Source organism: Morone saxatilis, unplaced genomic scaffold (genome assembly GCF_004916995.1).
Source record: "Morone saxatilis isolate NCDOM2014 unplaced genomic scaffold, NCSU_SB_2.0 Contig5, whole genome shotgun sequence".
NCBI lineage: Eukaryota > Metazoa > Chordata > Actinopteri > Moronidae > Morone > Morone saxatilis.
Genome location: NW_023340095.1, coordinates 19,950,440 through 19,965,219, shown reverse-complemented (window position 1 = coordinate 19,965,219; position 14,780 = coordinate 19,950,440). Strand labels below are relative to the sequence as shown.

The following is a 14,780-nucleotide window of genomic DNA, read 5'->3' as shown; positions in this document are numbered from 1 at the left end:
TCAACATGGCTGACTCCAAGGAAGAATAAAAACGTCTCATTCTAAGGTAACAAAAACAAAACAATTCTTATTTTCAGGTGATTATACACCAATGAAAATATTATATTTAATTTCTGTCAATAGATCCTCCCAAATGTTACACACTGATCCTTTAAACTTTAATTTAACTTTAGACTAATGATTAATCTTTTAGTAAATAAAATGGCGGCCCAAGTGAAAAATGCTGGCGTCTTTAAATTGCTTGACTTGTCCGACAGGAAGTCCAAAACCACAACAGTACATACTTTTGGCCCTTCATTGGTTAAGATCTAATGTTCTGACCAATACAGACCCCGACCAATAAATCGCCTGGAGTCACATTACTTCATTACATAGTTTATCCACCAGCAAAAAGAAGCCAATTGATTGTTCAACCCTGTTGTCCCGCTGATGTTGACACTGTCACTGTCGATAAGAGGTACCTTTATGTAGATTTTCCCGCAATCTCATTATGCAAATTATGTAAGTGGGGCTGACAGACTTCTCGTCAATAAACACAGTGCATCACAGATCAAGGGGAGCTACTGTATGTGTGATACTTAAGGTAATGGTACAGTAAGGCGAGGGTCGTGAGTGACAGGTGAAGACTTATCGGTAGCCTTGCTAACAAGTCTAACATTACTTACAGTGTAAAAGTTTTTCAGTGGTGCTAACCCAGCAACCCGTCAGTCACATGAACCTCATCCTGCACATCATATTGTGAATTTTGTGAAGCTATGCCGCTGTATGGGCTCTACTCACTCTTCCTTTGTTTAGGAAAGGGTTGTCTGGAGCTTTTTCAGAGGGACGTGGAGTTAAGTGGCTTTAAATATTTTCTTTAAGAATAGGGCTAAACTTTACAAACTCACCACTTTCCAAGTTTAAAGAATGAAAATTTGTTTCTCCTTTAAATGAAATAATTGCTTGTGGATAAGCTTGAAAAACACAACAACAAAAGTCTTATCTTTCTGAAGAACCCATGATCGAATACATATGTCTAACTCTGATTTCAGCTAATTACAGCAGTGAGCTCATGCTGTTGTTGGGGTGGATGCTCTTTCAAAAAAACCACAGTCCACTGGTTGAGAGCCAGCAGGCAAAGGGGATGGTCAACAGTCAGAGAAACACTGTGTCACTTCGAGGAAAGAGCTGACCACCGGGCCGGCTTTCTGGCCAACTGTGGCCTCGATTTTGGTCTGCTGCTGTTGGGACCAGAGGAACAAAGACACATACGTATGTAGCTTGAAAACATCCGCAAACTAAATAACAACCTTTAACTTTAACCTCAAATTCTATATCATGACTCGAAGAGAACACACCCACCAACACACACACACACACACACACAGGCAAATGTACTTCTACCACAGCTGAGGCAGCCTATAACGTGCTCTGCACAGTAAAACAAGCAGTAAACCTCAACAGATAATGCATGTGGGACTGTGGAAGAAGACAAAGAATAAAATAACACCAAGCATATAAATCTTATGGTGACCTGATCCTGACCAAAACCTCAAGAAGCAACAAAACAACCTCAAAACGGAGACAACCCTGCAGGAACTCATTGAGCAGAGGGAACATTTTAAGACTTCAAAAGCACCAAAAAACTGCATTAGACTGTACAGGTGTAAGTATATATGTTTGTAAGTAAACAAAGTATATTTAAGTAGGTAGATAAAATATATAAGTAAGACAGTAAATAAAGTATCTGTAAATATACATAAGAATGTTTAAAGTAAATAACTGATAGATTGTCAGTAAAAAATAATCTGTTTAGTTCCAAAATAATAATAACTTAAACAATACAAACAAAAGGCCACAATAAATATTTGTATAAGATATAAGCCACCATACCTGATGTGTAACTATTGCTTTTATTAGCATTACTGTTATTATTACTTACAGTCGATTACAGTCACATGTCACCAACTACAACCAACACTGAACTGCTATTTTCTCCATTTTTAGAACTGACGAACACTACTTTTTTCCATTTTCAACCAAAACACAACTACTGCAACCCTCATGAATGCTACTTTCTAAAATTAAGAACTATTAATACTTTCTGCTGCTAACTACTTCCTCCTTTATCAGCACACACTAACAACTGCTTTCTCTACTTGTCTCTGATCTTTTATGGGTCTTTCTGGGACAGAGAGAAAGAGGGACAGAGGGAAAGATGAATGGGAATTCAAACGCAGCTCAAAGGTCTACCGATTGTACTGCAGCTCTCTGTAGTGAGAGAGGTCACTTTGACCTGCCCAGGGTGAGTGTACGGTGGAGAGAGAGAGAGAGAGAGAGAGATAGAGAGACACAGAGACACAGAAAGGGAGAGAGAGATGACATCAGGGCAAAAAGGGGCTCCCGCTTTCATCTGCCCGCCGCTGGTTTTAAACCACCACACCTCTGAGAGGACAACAGTGTGTGCGCGCGGGTGTGTGTTATGTACATGTGTGTGAATTAAAACTGAAAAGACGAGAGAAGCCTGAGCTTTGATGTGTCTCATTCACACAGACCAAACACTCCAATGAAAATGTGCACAAACTGAGAGTACTGTGAGTTAGACAGTGAATGTGTGTGCGTGTGTTAGAGTTAGAGAGAAAGACAGAGAGAGAGAGACACTGTCTATCTTTTGATGTGAGCCCACCTCCTACTTCCTCGATTCCCTCATATCTACCGATTCCCACTTCACCCGAAGCCCCCCTGTCCAACAGATTCACATGGTCTGTCGGGGGCCTGAGAATGTGCTCCCGTGCAACAACAGGGGTCACCAAACCCGAGGACACACTCTGCACAGTGTGGGTGTGTGTGTGTGTGTGATGAGGGGTGATGGGGAGTCACGGTCTTCAAACGAACACTAACCGTTTCCTTCAAAAGAAATCAAAAATGCACCAATTCCCATTTGTGATTAGTTGAATACATTTTACATTTTGATGTTAAATAACCAATCACTCGATATGTATGGATGAACGTAGCATGCATATGCAAAGGGCAGACTTGAAACAAGTTCAAAGAAGGATCAGTGGACACTAAAGTAGCACACTGAACATCAAGAGATCTTGTTTAGATTAGTGGCTTCATATATGAATGATCCGGTAAACAACAGAGGATGAATTTGATGAATTAAGCTTATGGGGCTTGATGGGGCTGATGGATTTACGGAAAAAAAAAAAAAAAAAGGAATTAAAAATGAGGCTGGCATTATTGGATTTTTGGTATTTTCAACAAATTCCATGAAAAGACCAAAACCACAACAACAACAACTCTGGGATATACACAACCTTACATTCTCCATTCTTTAATTCAGTTCCAGTTGGATTCACTTGAATCCTGGCATAAGAAAAAGACCAAGTATCAGTCTTACTCTTCTTTCAATCCTCTCACTACACTCCCCTTGACTAGTTCTTCCTCTGACAGTGCACCTTAAAGGCCATGTTTATTTGTTTAGCACAGAATAATTGAAGTGTAATACAAGAGGCCGCATTTAGATAAAAAGGAGCTTGGCATGCTACCAAGGAGGGGTGAGAGCCAGGGGAGAACAGCGGGCAGAAAAACAGTAAAGCTGGAGATACGTTGTCTACAGTTACATTTTAGGCTTTTATTTTAAAGCTGGTGAGAGTGAAATTTAAACCAATTTCCCAGCTCAAAAAAACATGGAAGTGAAAACGATGAACCTATAAAAACACAAGAACTCGAGCTATAACTTGTGGACTTAAATGCAATTTTATGGCCTTGAATTTAAACGGTGTGTAAGAGTTTTTTTTTCAGAATCTGCTGAGTAACACTGCAGGAGACTAAGAAGGGATACAGTCAAATAAATGAGGGGCGAACAGAGGGAGAAAGGGAGACAAAAAGAGGGAGAGGCTGTGAGTCTGAATGAACTGGTGAAAGGATAAAGAAAGAAAGGGAGGTAAAGTAGGGAAATAAACGGACTGAGTGAGCAGAGGTGTGCTCTGTATAGAAAATGGACGTATCCAGCTGTCCCTCCCATCCAGCTCTACCCAGAAACCCTTCAATCAAACAACTACGATCAAGCCTGACCACTGTAGCATCCCCAGGCGGCTTTCATTCGTTCTCATTCATTCATTCATCCATTTTTCCTCTCCTCCGGTGCTTTAAGCCTACCAATTATCATCAGTTGCCCCCAGTCGGCCTCTGTCCTTGTTCCTGTTTCAGCTGGCCTTTCAAACAGCCCTGCATTAATAAGCCAGTTGTTACAAATAAAAAGGGAGGTGAGCGGTGATTATTCAAAGCCCTCCTACGAGAGAGAGAGGAAGCCCACGTTTCACACCCAGGGAGAGTAAAAGCACCGCCTGCCATTTATGGGGCTGTCCAAGGGCCTGGTATGGAGACTAACAGGAGCAGCAATAAAGGAGGGAGAGAGGCTGTAATGGTTCAGGATGTGAAAAAGGGTACGGACTAAATACTAAGAAACACCCAAAATCGCTGACTGACAGCAAAAGGTGTTCAAAGAGAAAGCATCCTTCATACATTTCAACTGTTTTTAGCTTCATATTGAATAAAACAGAATCAAAATCAGTCCTTGATTATAGAAGGTTGTTTTCACATTTACCTGTTGAAGGGAGCAAGTTTCTCTGTGCTTCATTTAAATCTAAAATTAACATGTACAAGCAGGATTTTGTAATATCACAACTCATTTGGATGCCAATCGTGGTTCAGTGTGGAAATATGAAGCCTCTAGTTCACATACATGGACTTTCCATTGAGAAAGAAGACATTTTGTGTCCAGTAGTAATCTTTGCAATGAAAAAGATTTGCATATTCATAATTAATGAGTTAATAGATTATGGAGAATGAGTTGAGATAATTTACAGATCTCTTAACAAAGTAACAGAGCTTTTTTGGTAGAAAAACCACATCATATAAATTATTATTCAAAGCAGAGTATCTTTTATGCTTTTAAAAATGTCTGAAGGATCAGGGTGAATATTTGTAATTGGTTTTCTAACATAAAGCAGAGAAAACTATTATTAAAGCAAGAATTTGAATTAAAAAGTAGCAGCACAACAATGAACAAAATTTTAGAAACTAATTGTGGGCAGTGAAGTTTGATGTCCTTTGGTGGACGTTGTGTTTAATTTCTTTATAGTACAAAACAGTAGTGTGCATTAATTTTGTGTATGCTATCTGCCAAATAAAGATTAGTATAAAGTGTAGGATTTATAGTATGAACAGTGGAGTGGATTTGGAACACAGCTTCAGATTTAGTTTTATCCAATAAGTCTGTCCTGCATTGATACCTTTTGTGTACTATCTATAAATACATTCAGTCTGAAGGAAACAGACTTGAACTGGGGATATGCGCGCCATAGCTTAACCCCTAAGCTACAGGGTCTAATCTTATGGCAGTAAAGTCATACTTTCTCTATGAAGGTGCTACACAACAGGACCATGTATCAGGAGAAGAGTGAAAGCATGCCAGCAGGGTTTGAGGGTATAATTGAAATCTGTTTCGGACTCAAACAAAGAAACCCACCTTCAATATACTGTTTTGGCCAGTTAGGTCTTGAGATTTGGGATGCCATGCGGAAATTTCTAACCTAAGTGGGTAAATTTGTGAAATGTGACCAATGTACACACAAACTAATTAAGCTAAAAGAAACATGCAAAATAGAGAAAATCATGGCTAATATTTACTCTAACTGCCATGTCATCTTCTTTTCTTCTGAGCCTGTGTGTGTGTGTGTGTGTGAGTGTGAAGGTCATTTACCTGCACACCTGAAGCTCTGAGCAGTGAGCCCCTTTTCCACAGCAAGACAGGTGAGAATACTGAGGAAACTGGTGGTGACTGACTGCCGCTTGGCTCTCTGGGCCTCCCGCTGTCTCCTCTCCCTGGATGGTTTTGATCTCAACAGCACTACTTGGAGGCCTGGAGCACCTTCTCCCGATCCCCCACCATCTTCTTGGGCAGGCTTCTGCGCCCCGACAGCATCCCGCAGGGCCTCCACCCATTCCTGCGCCTTGAGTTGATCGTCTGCCCGAAGTCTGAGCACATCTTTGGGGAAAACTACCTGGAAGCAGTCCCTTCTATCTGTCCATGTCTCTCCGTTCTCCGGCTCCTGGTCATGCTGCACGGCCAAGCAGGAGGCGAGGGAGTACTGGAGGGCAGGCTGGGACACGGACCCACGGCCCTCGGTGGGGAAGGCCCGGAGACTGGATCTGGTCAGGACGAAGGTGAAGGCCCGCCAGTTGTTCTGATCCATCAGCTGGTGGAGCAGACCAGCTTTGAGGACGTCCTGGCACCGTTGGGTAAACAGAGGCAAGGTAGTGGGTCTGCTCAGGATGCCAGAATTCGGCTGGAGAGAGAGCGATGCCTCCGCCGAGGTGGGGGTGTCGCTGTCCCCATCAGGCCTAGTGTCGAGCCCAGATGGAGATGGCGACGAGGAAGGTGACATGGGTGCAGGGAACTTTGCGACCTGTTGGTTTTCTGCTCCGTTCTTACGCTGGCGGTTCTCCTGCCTCACAGGTCTGGCTGCCTGCACCTTCTCCCACATCAGCCGTCTCCACTCCATGGCCTCCCATTGGCTGGCCGCCCTCAGCTGGAGACGTGTGCTGTTGAAGAACAAAGCCTGGAGCGTGCGTTGATCGGCGGGTTGAGTGATCTGGCCGGGCTGGCTGCATGGAGCTGGGAAAATGACGCTCTGGCAGTGTGACAGGGAGTAGGCGGTGCCCAGCTGGCGGTTGGCGCTGCTGTCCAGAGTGTACAGACGGAGCTCACAGGGTGTCAGCTCGACATGGCAGGGTGTCCAGCGGCCTCGGGGCCCCTCGCGCTGCTCCATCTGACCCTGCTTCACTACGCTGCCACTGCTGCTTTTATCAGCTGGACAGAGATACAGAGTAAGGGGGGAAATAGGGAGAAATGAGACACAGAGGAATAATGTGTGTGTTCAAGAGACAACAAGCTGTTTTATTCTGAATAAAAACATTCCCATTGGTACAGGTCATCTGATCTTCTGTAGGCACAACGGGTCAATGTCTTATGTCTTAAATATTTGCCTGTTTTGACCATGCTGATATTGATACCTTGTCACTGGATCCATGTGACTGTAGCAAATACAAAGATCAGTTATAAGCTTTAAAGGAGTACTCCATTCAAAAAACACTTGACAGCTTAATCCTTGGCAGCTGCAGTTCTTGGATGTTTCAGTGATTGCTAATTGCTATATACTTCTAATATTTTAGTGCAGTCCTTCTGATGTTTTCTATTTGACAAAAATATGGAATAAGCATAATAATAATATTTCACTTTAACAGTAATTGTTATTTTAATCTACATGAAAATGTACTTAATAAGCTACTTAAGAATTTCAATCGGTGTAGGAGATGCACTTGTTTTCGAAGAAAAATTCAGGAGGCTGACAGTCCTTGACCTTAGCAAGATCATGAATAATCAATCTTGCCAGGCTTCTAGCTGTACAACTGTGTCCGAACAACAGTGGTACCGGACCAATCAGAGTCCTGTAAAAAAAAAAAAAAACTACTGGCAGGTACAGCTTGAGCTACAGGAGTGGTTTAATGCTAGGCATGTGTGACAATGTGTGGGAAGAGTGACTGTTCATTCAAAAACCAACAATGTTGGCTCCCATTGAGGTTAGCATGGATGCTGCTTAGTTATATCATGACTGGAGAGTATTTCTACATTGAAATAAGAGCAAAGATCTTATGAAAACTTAAAGTTTTTTCTTGATGGAAAAGATGTTTTCACTCTTCTTCAGATGGAGTTTGCCTACGTTATATGTTATTGATCTGATTGGTTGAAGTTTGCTGGTGAGAGGCGGTGATAGACATTACTTTCGCATTGAACCAAATGTAGTTGGTAAGGTGCAGCCTCAAACCCTACGTCATGCACCTCTCCAGAAATGTACCCGAGCCTGCAGCGACACAGACAGACCACTGCTGCATAACGTGCTCGTCTGTCCTCTTGTATCCCCTCGTCCTTTCGTTTCACAGGCAGACAAGAAAACACAAGACAGATTGAGGAGAGACAAGGGAGAGTTTCAGTTTCAGTCGACACTCAACACACTGGAATGGAAACCCCACCACCAACTAGCGTTTTGGTGGAGCTATTTGCAAAGGAACGCAGACACACCACTGCATGAGTATAAATGCTCATAACTGTGCAGGTAACTTGTGTAGGCTCAACGTAGAGCCAACGTACAAATATATTTCAGCCTTTATGCCTCTTTTTCTCCCAGTTCGCCTGAACCCTACAATTCTTATTAATGTCAGAAACTTTCATCTAGATGGGCAAGTTTCCTACACAAGTTAGCTTATCGGAGGCTTGAGGAGCATTTGTATTTTGTTAAGAGATAATGGTGAGTGGGTGTTCAGAGGTGCTCCTCTGAGAACCTCTCTTGTCACCAAGGCAGGAAGAAAGAGTATTGTTAAAGAGGCCACTAGGCAAACTGTCCCACTTTCCTAATCTTAAGACTGTCGGAACCATCTCTCTCTATTTTGGCCTTTTCTCTCTGTTGTTTCACTCTCTGCTGCTCAGGGGGTCGGTTTTTCCCTCCTTTCCTCTCTGTCCTCTTGTGATTATGGTGTGTTTTCTCCTTGATTAAGGAGGGTTCAGACTCAGGTAGACAACAGACATGACCTCTGCTAGGGACATAAAACTGGGCCAGTCTTTATTATGAGCTATGCTGCATTCACTGCCCTGCTAGAAAAATGCCTAAAAAACATATTGGTCGGATGCCAACCAACAGCAAATCTATCCTATTGAACAAAACGTTTAATACACTGGTAAAACTTCCCCTTTTACCCAAAATGCACGTAATAGCTCTATACCTTTTACCTAAAAGGTGAAAGTATAACTAATGATAATGCTTAAAGCCTGACAGGTACAGGATTTTTGGGGCAAATACCTAAACACATTTTCTGATATGCTGATGAAAAGATATTTCAGTAACTTCACTGAATATCCACCATCATATTTGCCTATACCAATATATGTGCAAGAGATATATTGGTTGTAATGATAATAATAATAATACTGTAATGATACTTTTCAAACTGAGCATCACAATCAGAGCGAAAAGAGAAGAGCATTAATAGTATTAACAATTCTTATTTAAACCTTAAATCAGCTGCAGCCATAAATGCTTTGTTGAAGTCCATACACCTGCAGACCTGTGTAGGCATTTCAAAGAGTGCATACAAAGGTCAAACTCGAGGTGGAGCAATGACTCAGCTTATCAGGTATCCGAATCATTTCGAAAAACAATCTTTACCACATGCCAGTGACCTGCGAAGGAATATTTGGGACCTTTAGCCACATTTCAGCGGTTTACGCACCGAGCGTTTCACGTCACCACCCAAAGAAACCAAACACTGGACAAAGGTTCCTTTTTTAGTTCAATCTCAACCCAACCTCCAATAAAAAGAGGAAGAGAGAGATGCACCTGCTGCACAGAGCAAAAACTACAAGCTAGAGTATGAAACTGGTGACAAACAGATGAATCTTTGGGACTTAAGACGGCGCAGCAAAGACTGAGGGCTGTGGTCGATTCTATGAGCTGTCTGCAAACAGACTAATTTGGTACTGTCACCTGACAGCTTTTCAGACTAATTTAGCGCAGTTTTAACTTAAATATCTAGGCGTCTTCTAATGGATAGGCAGCTTTACTTAAAAATAACAACAATCACCTATTCCCATTCCCTAAACCAATCCCACAAACTGATTTAATTGTAAACCCCCCCAGGGCCAGTCTAATTGGCATTTTGTTTCTTTAACGTGCTAAATCACTCAAGGAAGAAAAAGGAAAAGCTAAATCCTTCACAGCGCCTGTTAAATAGATGGCGGTGAGTCAAGTGCCTCATCAATCTTATAAAAACAGCAGTAGACACGGTGTCACTCCAGGTCTCGAACTTTGCATGTTAACAAACCTTACAAAAGGAACAAATGAATTATGCAAATACATTTAGCCGGAATCAAGTCTGGCTGATTGGCAGTCTTCACGCTTGGGAGGGTAGAGATGAGAATTAGGCATTGTGGTGAGGAAAAACTGCTCTGTTCAATTATCCTTCATCTCCACCTGGTAGGTTTTGACATCAACCCTCCAGTTATATACACATGCAAGCCTTCAACCGCAATTAACACTTTTCTCACCATCCAATGCCGCTGCCCTCAAGTCACACAAGACGCAAGCCTCCGCTTCAGACTTAAACAAGCAACCTCTCCCACTGATTAGGTAGCCAATCATAATACTACGTGCTGCTTTGCAATCTAACAGACTCCCAAGGTTTCCTGCATACCAAAGTACACATTCACTGCAAATGAAAAGCCCCTGCGGCCACACACAGGTACACCGTCCACTCTACACTGCAGCGCTTATCCCATTCAGAAAGATATCCCAGCATGCACTGGGTGAAAAGTACAGTAGGGGTACATACTGAACAGGTCGCCAGCCTATCACAGGACCTGTATACTAACATGTGTATTTTTTTCCGTAAGTTAGACCTTACACATTAACGTCAATATCTAAAGCTGCATTTGTGTGTGTGTGTGTGTGTGTGTGTCATCTGGGACTAATGGTAAATCCCCACGTTGAGTAAGGCCAGAGTTTAAGTGGAAAGGACGTGTGTTTCGTATAACAGTGCGTGCAGGAATTGAAACATAGAGGAAGCATGAGCGTACATACAGAGTCAGCAGAAAGATGCAAATGAAAATGAACAGAAGCAGATTGGGGCTCTAGGCAGCGCAAAGTATGATGAAGATGCAACCTTACATTTCAAAAGAAGAAACCGACTACTTTGTCATATTTAATACCCGTGGCTTACTATTTTTTCTTTAAAAAACAATCACATTTTCTTTTTACTTAAAATTGGGGCCACGTGTAATGATTGTTTCCAATTAATCTACCAGTATTCATCGTTTCGACTTTAAAATATCAGAAAACAGGGAAAAAGCCCCAATTACTGACTTAGCTGATATCTTCAAATTGGTTTTCCAAGTCCAAAACACAAAGACATTCAATTTGCAATAAAACGGAGAAAAGCAGCAGATGCTTATATTTCGGAAGCCAGAACCAGCTAATATTTGGCATTTCTGTTGCATAAATGACTTATGACAATACTGTGGGGGGTTTTAGTGTCTCGTCATTCAGAGGACTAGTCCTAAGCTAAAATCCTAAAAAACTAAAGCTTAAATCCTTAAATCCAACTTGTTTTAACCCTTTCACAAGCTTGTCATTACACTCTTTACATTTTCATTAACAGGTGCATATTTTAACATTAAAAGCTGCCAACAAAAGCTATTTTCTTGCATGGATCTATGAATTTTAAATGATTGAGGAATGCTTGCAACAAAAGGTGCACCCAAAACTACACCTATCATATACAAGTATGTTAATACACAAACAGATGAATGCAGCCTTTACCATTCAGTTGGAGGTGTTAGAAAACATAGAAGAGCTTTAATAAAAGCTACAGATACAGCCTGTTTGGTCCCATATATACATGCATATTGTGTATATAACAATGATGATCATTTCCATTTACCATCTAAACATCCCCAGCTGTCACTAATGGAACAGGCAACTTTTTTTTCAATGTGAATGAAGAGACATAGTGAGGCCGAGCTAAATCATTCTGCCTTCTGCTTATTACCTTCCTTCTCTTCCTACTTCTGTCCTTTCAATACACATCGAGCCAAACTAAATAGCCTGATGCCTTTTCACACATATGCTAATACTAAATAATCCTGCCAGTATCAGGGGGCGGGTAATTGGGTTGCCTCTTCTCTCGCCTCATTTGAGTCCATTTGCTGACAGGATTACGGGCTATTATCCCTCAGGATCCCTTAGGATCTCCTTAGGCCTTCAGATGGCCAAAACACACAAACAAATGGTGTGAGTGTGTGTGTGTTGGGCTGTCTGCCTGAATACTGACTGTCATAGCACAGCTGTGTCATTTCAAGTTATCATCATCTTCTATCATTATTGCTTTCTCTGAGGATGCTTCAACATAAGTACAGCGTACGCCCCGATCTGCAGAACAAATAGTCCAGGACTTCTGTCCTCCGAAAGCCTCTCAAAGGCTGAGGAAGCTTTCCAGTGAATGGACAGTCGATCAGAGTACAGGAGGAGGAGGTGTGCATGTTTCTGACAGTGACCGGCCTGTTGGCTAAGAATTACTTCAGGTTTAATGAGTTGGTCACCAGAGGACGTGGCATCATCTTTAATGAGACAAAGCAACGATGGCTCTTCATGCCACAAATGCCCAATTAGGCAAATGTAATGCGATTAAAGGGTCACCTAGATTAGAAAACAGATATTTTCCCACTCAGCTTTAATGATAGTACTACTGAGAGTAGTTTGGGCTTAATTTCTCAAGGTTTTGATACATCTGTCGCTGAGACTTCGGCCACTACCTCAATACAATGTAGGTTAATGGAATTTAAAATAATACTGAGGGCTTTTTAAGGCCTAAAATTCAGATTATCACTCCCACAGCTCAGTGGACGTCTCCAAATTGCTTGTTTCGTCAAGTCAAGCCAGTTTTAGTTATATAACCCAATATCATAAATCAATCATTTTTGTTTTGTTTAATTAACTGTCCAAAACCCAAAGACTGTCAATAATTGATTAATCAACTAATCTTTTCAGCTCTATCATAGACCTGAAAGATTTGAATGATCACCATGTATGTGAACTCACCCTCTTGCTGGTGGTTGAGGATCATGTTCTTCAGAGTGTTGCAGTCCACAGTGGGCAGTCCGTTGTCAGTGTATGCAGATGGCCGGTAGTTGACGTCTGACCTGGACCGGCTGTGTCCCTTCTTGAAAGCGGGGTTGGACGAGGAGTTGGCGGTGTTGTTGGTGCACTCCTTGGTATGGGCTGCCAGGTCGTTGGTGGAGCGAGCTCGGCTTCTCTTGCCATGTCTCAGGCCCATCCCCAGTCCCAACACGCTGAAGTTGTCAGCCCAGGCCAGGCCTAGAGGCCCCACCTCTGGCTGCTCTCCAGCCAGCAGGCTCCACACGCCGCTGGAGCTCAACTTCCCCAGTGCGGCGCTAGAGACCTCCTGCAGCTGCTTGGGCTGCCTGGAAGGCTGGAGGGTCCCTGTCTGAGCTTGGCTCGGACCTTGGCCTTGTATCCCATCCATGCAGTGGATAAAGTCCTCGGTGGCCTCAAGAGCTGGGCTGATATCACCCACTATGTCAAGTTGCTCAAGACCCTCCATGGCTGGGCCTTCCCCTCAGCTACAAGTCTCACAACTAGATGATTTTCCAAAATGGCTGCAAAAACCGCGTTAGCAGCATCCACATGTCCAACAAACCGGACTAGCTGTCAGCTGGTCAAATGCAGGTCTTTCAGGTACGTTGGAAAGCTGGAAAGGGGTGAGGAAGATCCGAGCAGCCTGCAGCAAGTCAGAAGCCTGTTCTCCTCCACCAAGTCAGGCCCTTCATTCAAGGTTATGGTCTTCCTTTTCGATGATGCGCCTCTAGCTCTGGAGGGGACGTCAACTCCCTCTCGGGGGAAAGCTAATACAGCTTTATGCCAGAGCTAAACTTACACTCCCCAAATCGAGCCAATTTGGGTGGCAAACTACATTACTTAGCCAGATACACACTCTGGGCAAGTAATCCCTCAGCTCCGACTGAAATGTTCAGGGGCTGGAGACAGAGTCTGTCAGATGGGAAGTCAAAATCAACCCTCCACTTTATTATTTGCGTTCTTTTGGCTCGTCAGATGGCTGTGAGGTCATCAGATGTTTGCGGCGTCACTGTTACAAAGGCTAGAGAGAAACAGGAAATAGTAAAGAGGAAGCATGCCGAAAAAACACAAAAAATGGAAATACAGCTGACAGCAAGAATACTGTCATTAGTTCTTACATAAAACCAACGCTCTCTTAAAATTTAAATAGTGGCTATGCCAAGAGAAAAGTTGGACTAAAGCCTTCTAGTTTAACAACCTTAAGCATCAATCGACCTACCCACCTACAGCATCTTCATCACACACTGAGACCGGAGCTTCACAAATTCCTCGTCAGCAAATACAACCGATCTTCTACCCTCACGTCCTGATGAAAGAGTAGTCGACTTCCTGCTCAGCTGCTTATCACTGCACTGAGCAGGCAGAGAGGAAGCAGGCCTGGGTGGGGTTCCCATCCATCTGCCTAAACGCCTGTCTCTTCTCATTCTCTCCACCCCTCTTTCTCTCTCTCTCTATACCTCTGTCTTTCTCATTTATGCTCTCTCGTCCTCATTGATTTTCTTCTCCTCCACAGCTCAGCCTCTTTTACTTTTCCTCCATATATGAATTATTTAAAGACCATTACATCACTGCAACTCAATTTCCAGTCTGGCAATTCAATACATTGAATATTTACAATTGATCCTTTATTATTGTTTGTTGGAGATTCATATTGTCATAGATATCACTGTGATTTTAATGCTCCTTATGGATTCTATGTGGGCATTTATTAACTTATATGCATTACAATTACACAAGTAAGCCCATACATTCCACTACTGCAATGGCCCAGGACATTTAGTGCTGGTAAACAGTAGCGACATTACACTGAAACTGCTGATATGCTCAGTTGTTTGCCATTTTCACAATTTCAATCAAAAATATTGACTTTTCAAATCTACTTCTACTTAAAAGTCACTTTCTACCTAATTCGCAATTAAATTTAATTTCAATATATTACAAACAAAGCAATTTAATTGAGATAACAAAATGAAAATAAGATTAAATGCACGAATCCCTGGATGACATACTGTTAGCAATACAGTTTGC

At 42.4% G+C, this 14,780-nt stretch overlaps 1 protein-coding gene across 1 annotated transcript in view; it reads right to left on the bottom strand.

The window, feature by feature from the left end:
- plekhm3 (pleckstrin homology domain containing, family M, member 3) overlaps nt 1-14,780 on the bottom strand; it is a gene marked incomplete in the record, with an annotated part of 36,936 nt that overhangs the window by 20,619 nt on the left and 1,537 nt on the right. Inside the window, 3 exon segments of the mRNA XM_035676381.1 lie at nt 5,750-6,859; nt 12,696-13,773; nt 13,972-14,058. Of these exon segments, the coding sequence (XP_035532274.1) occupies nt 5,750-6,859; nt 12,696-13,218 (1,633 nt within the window).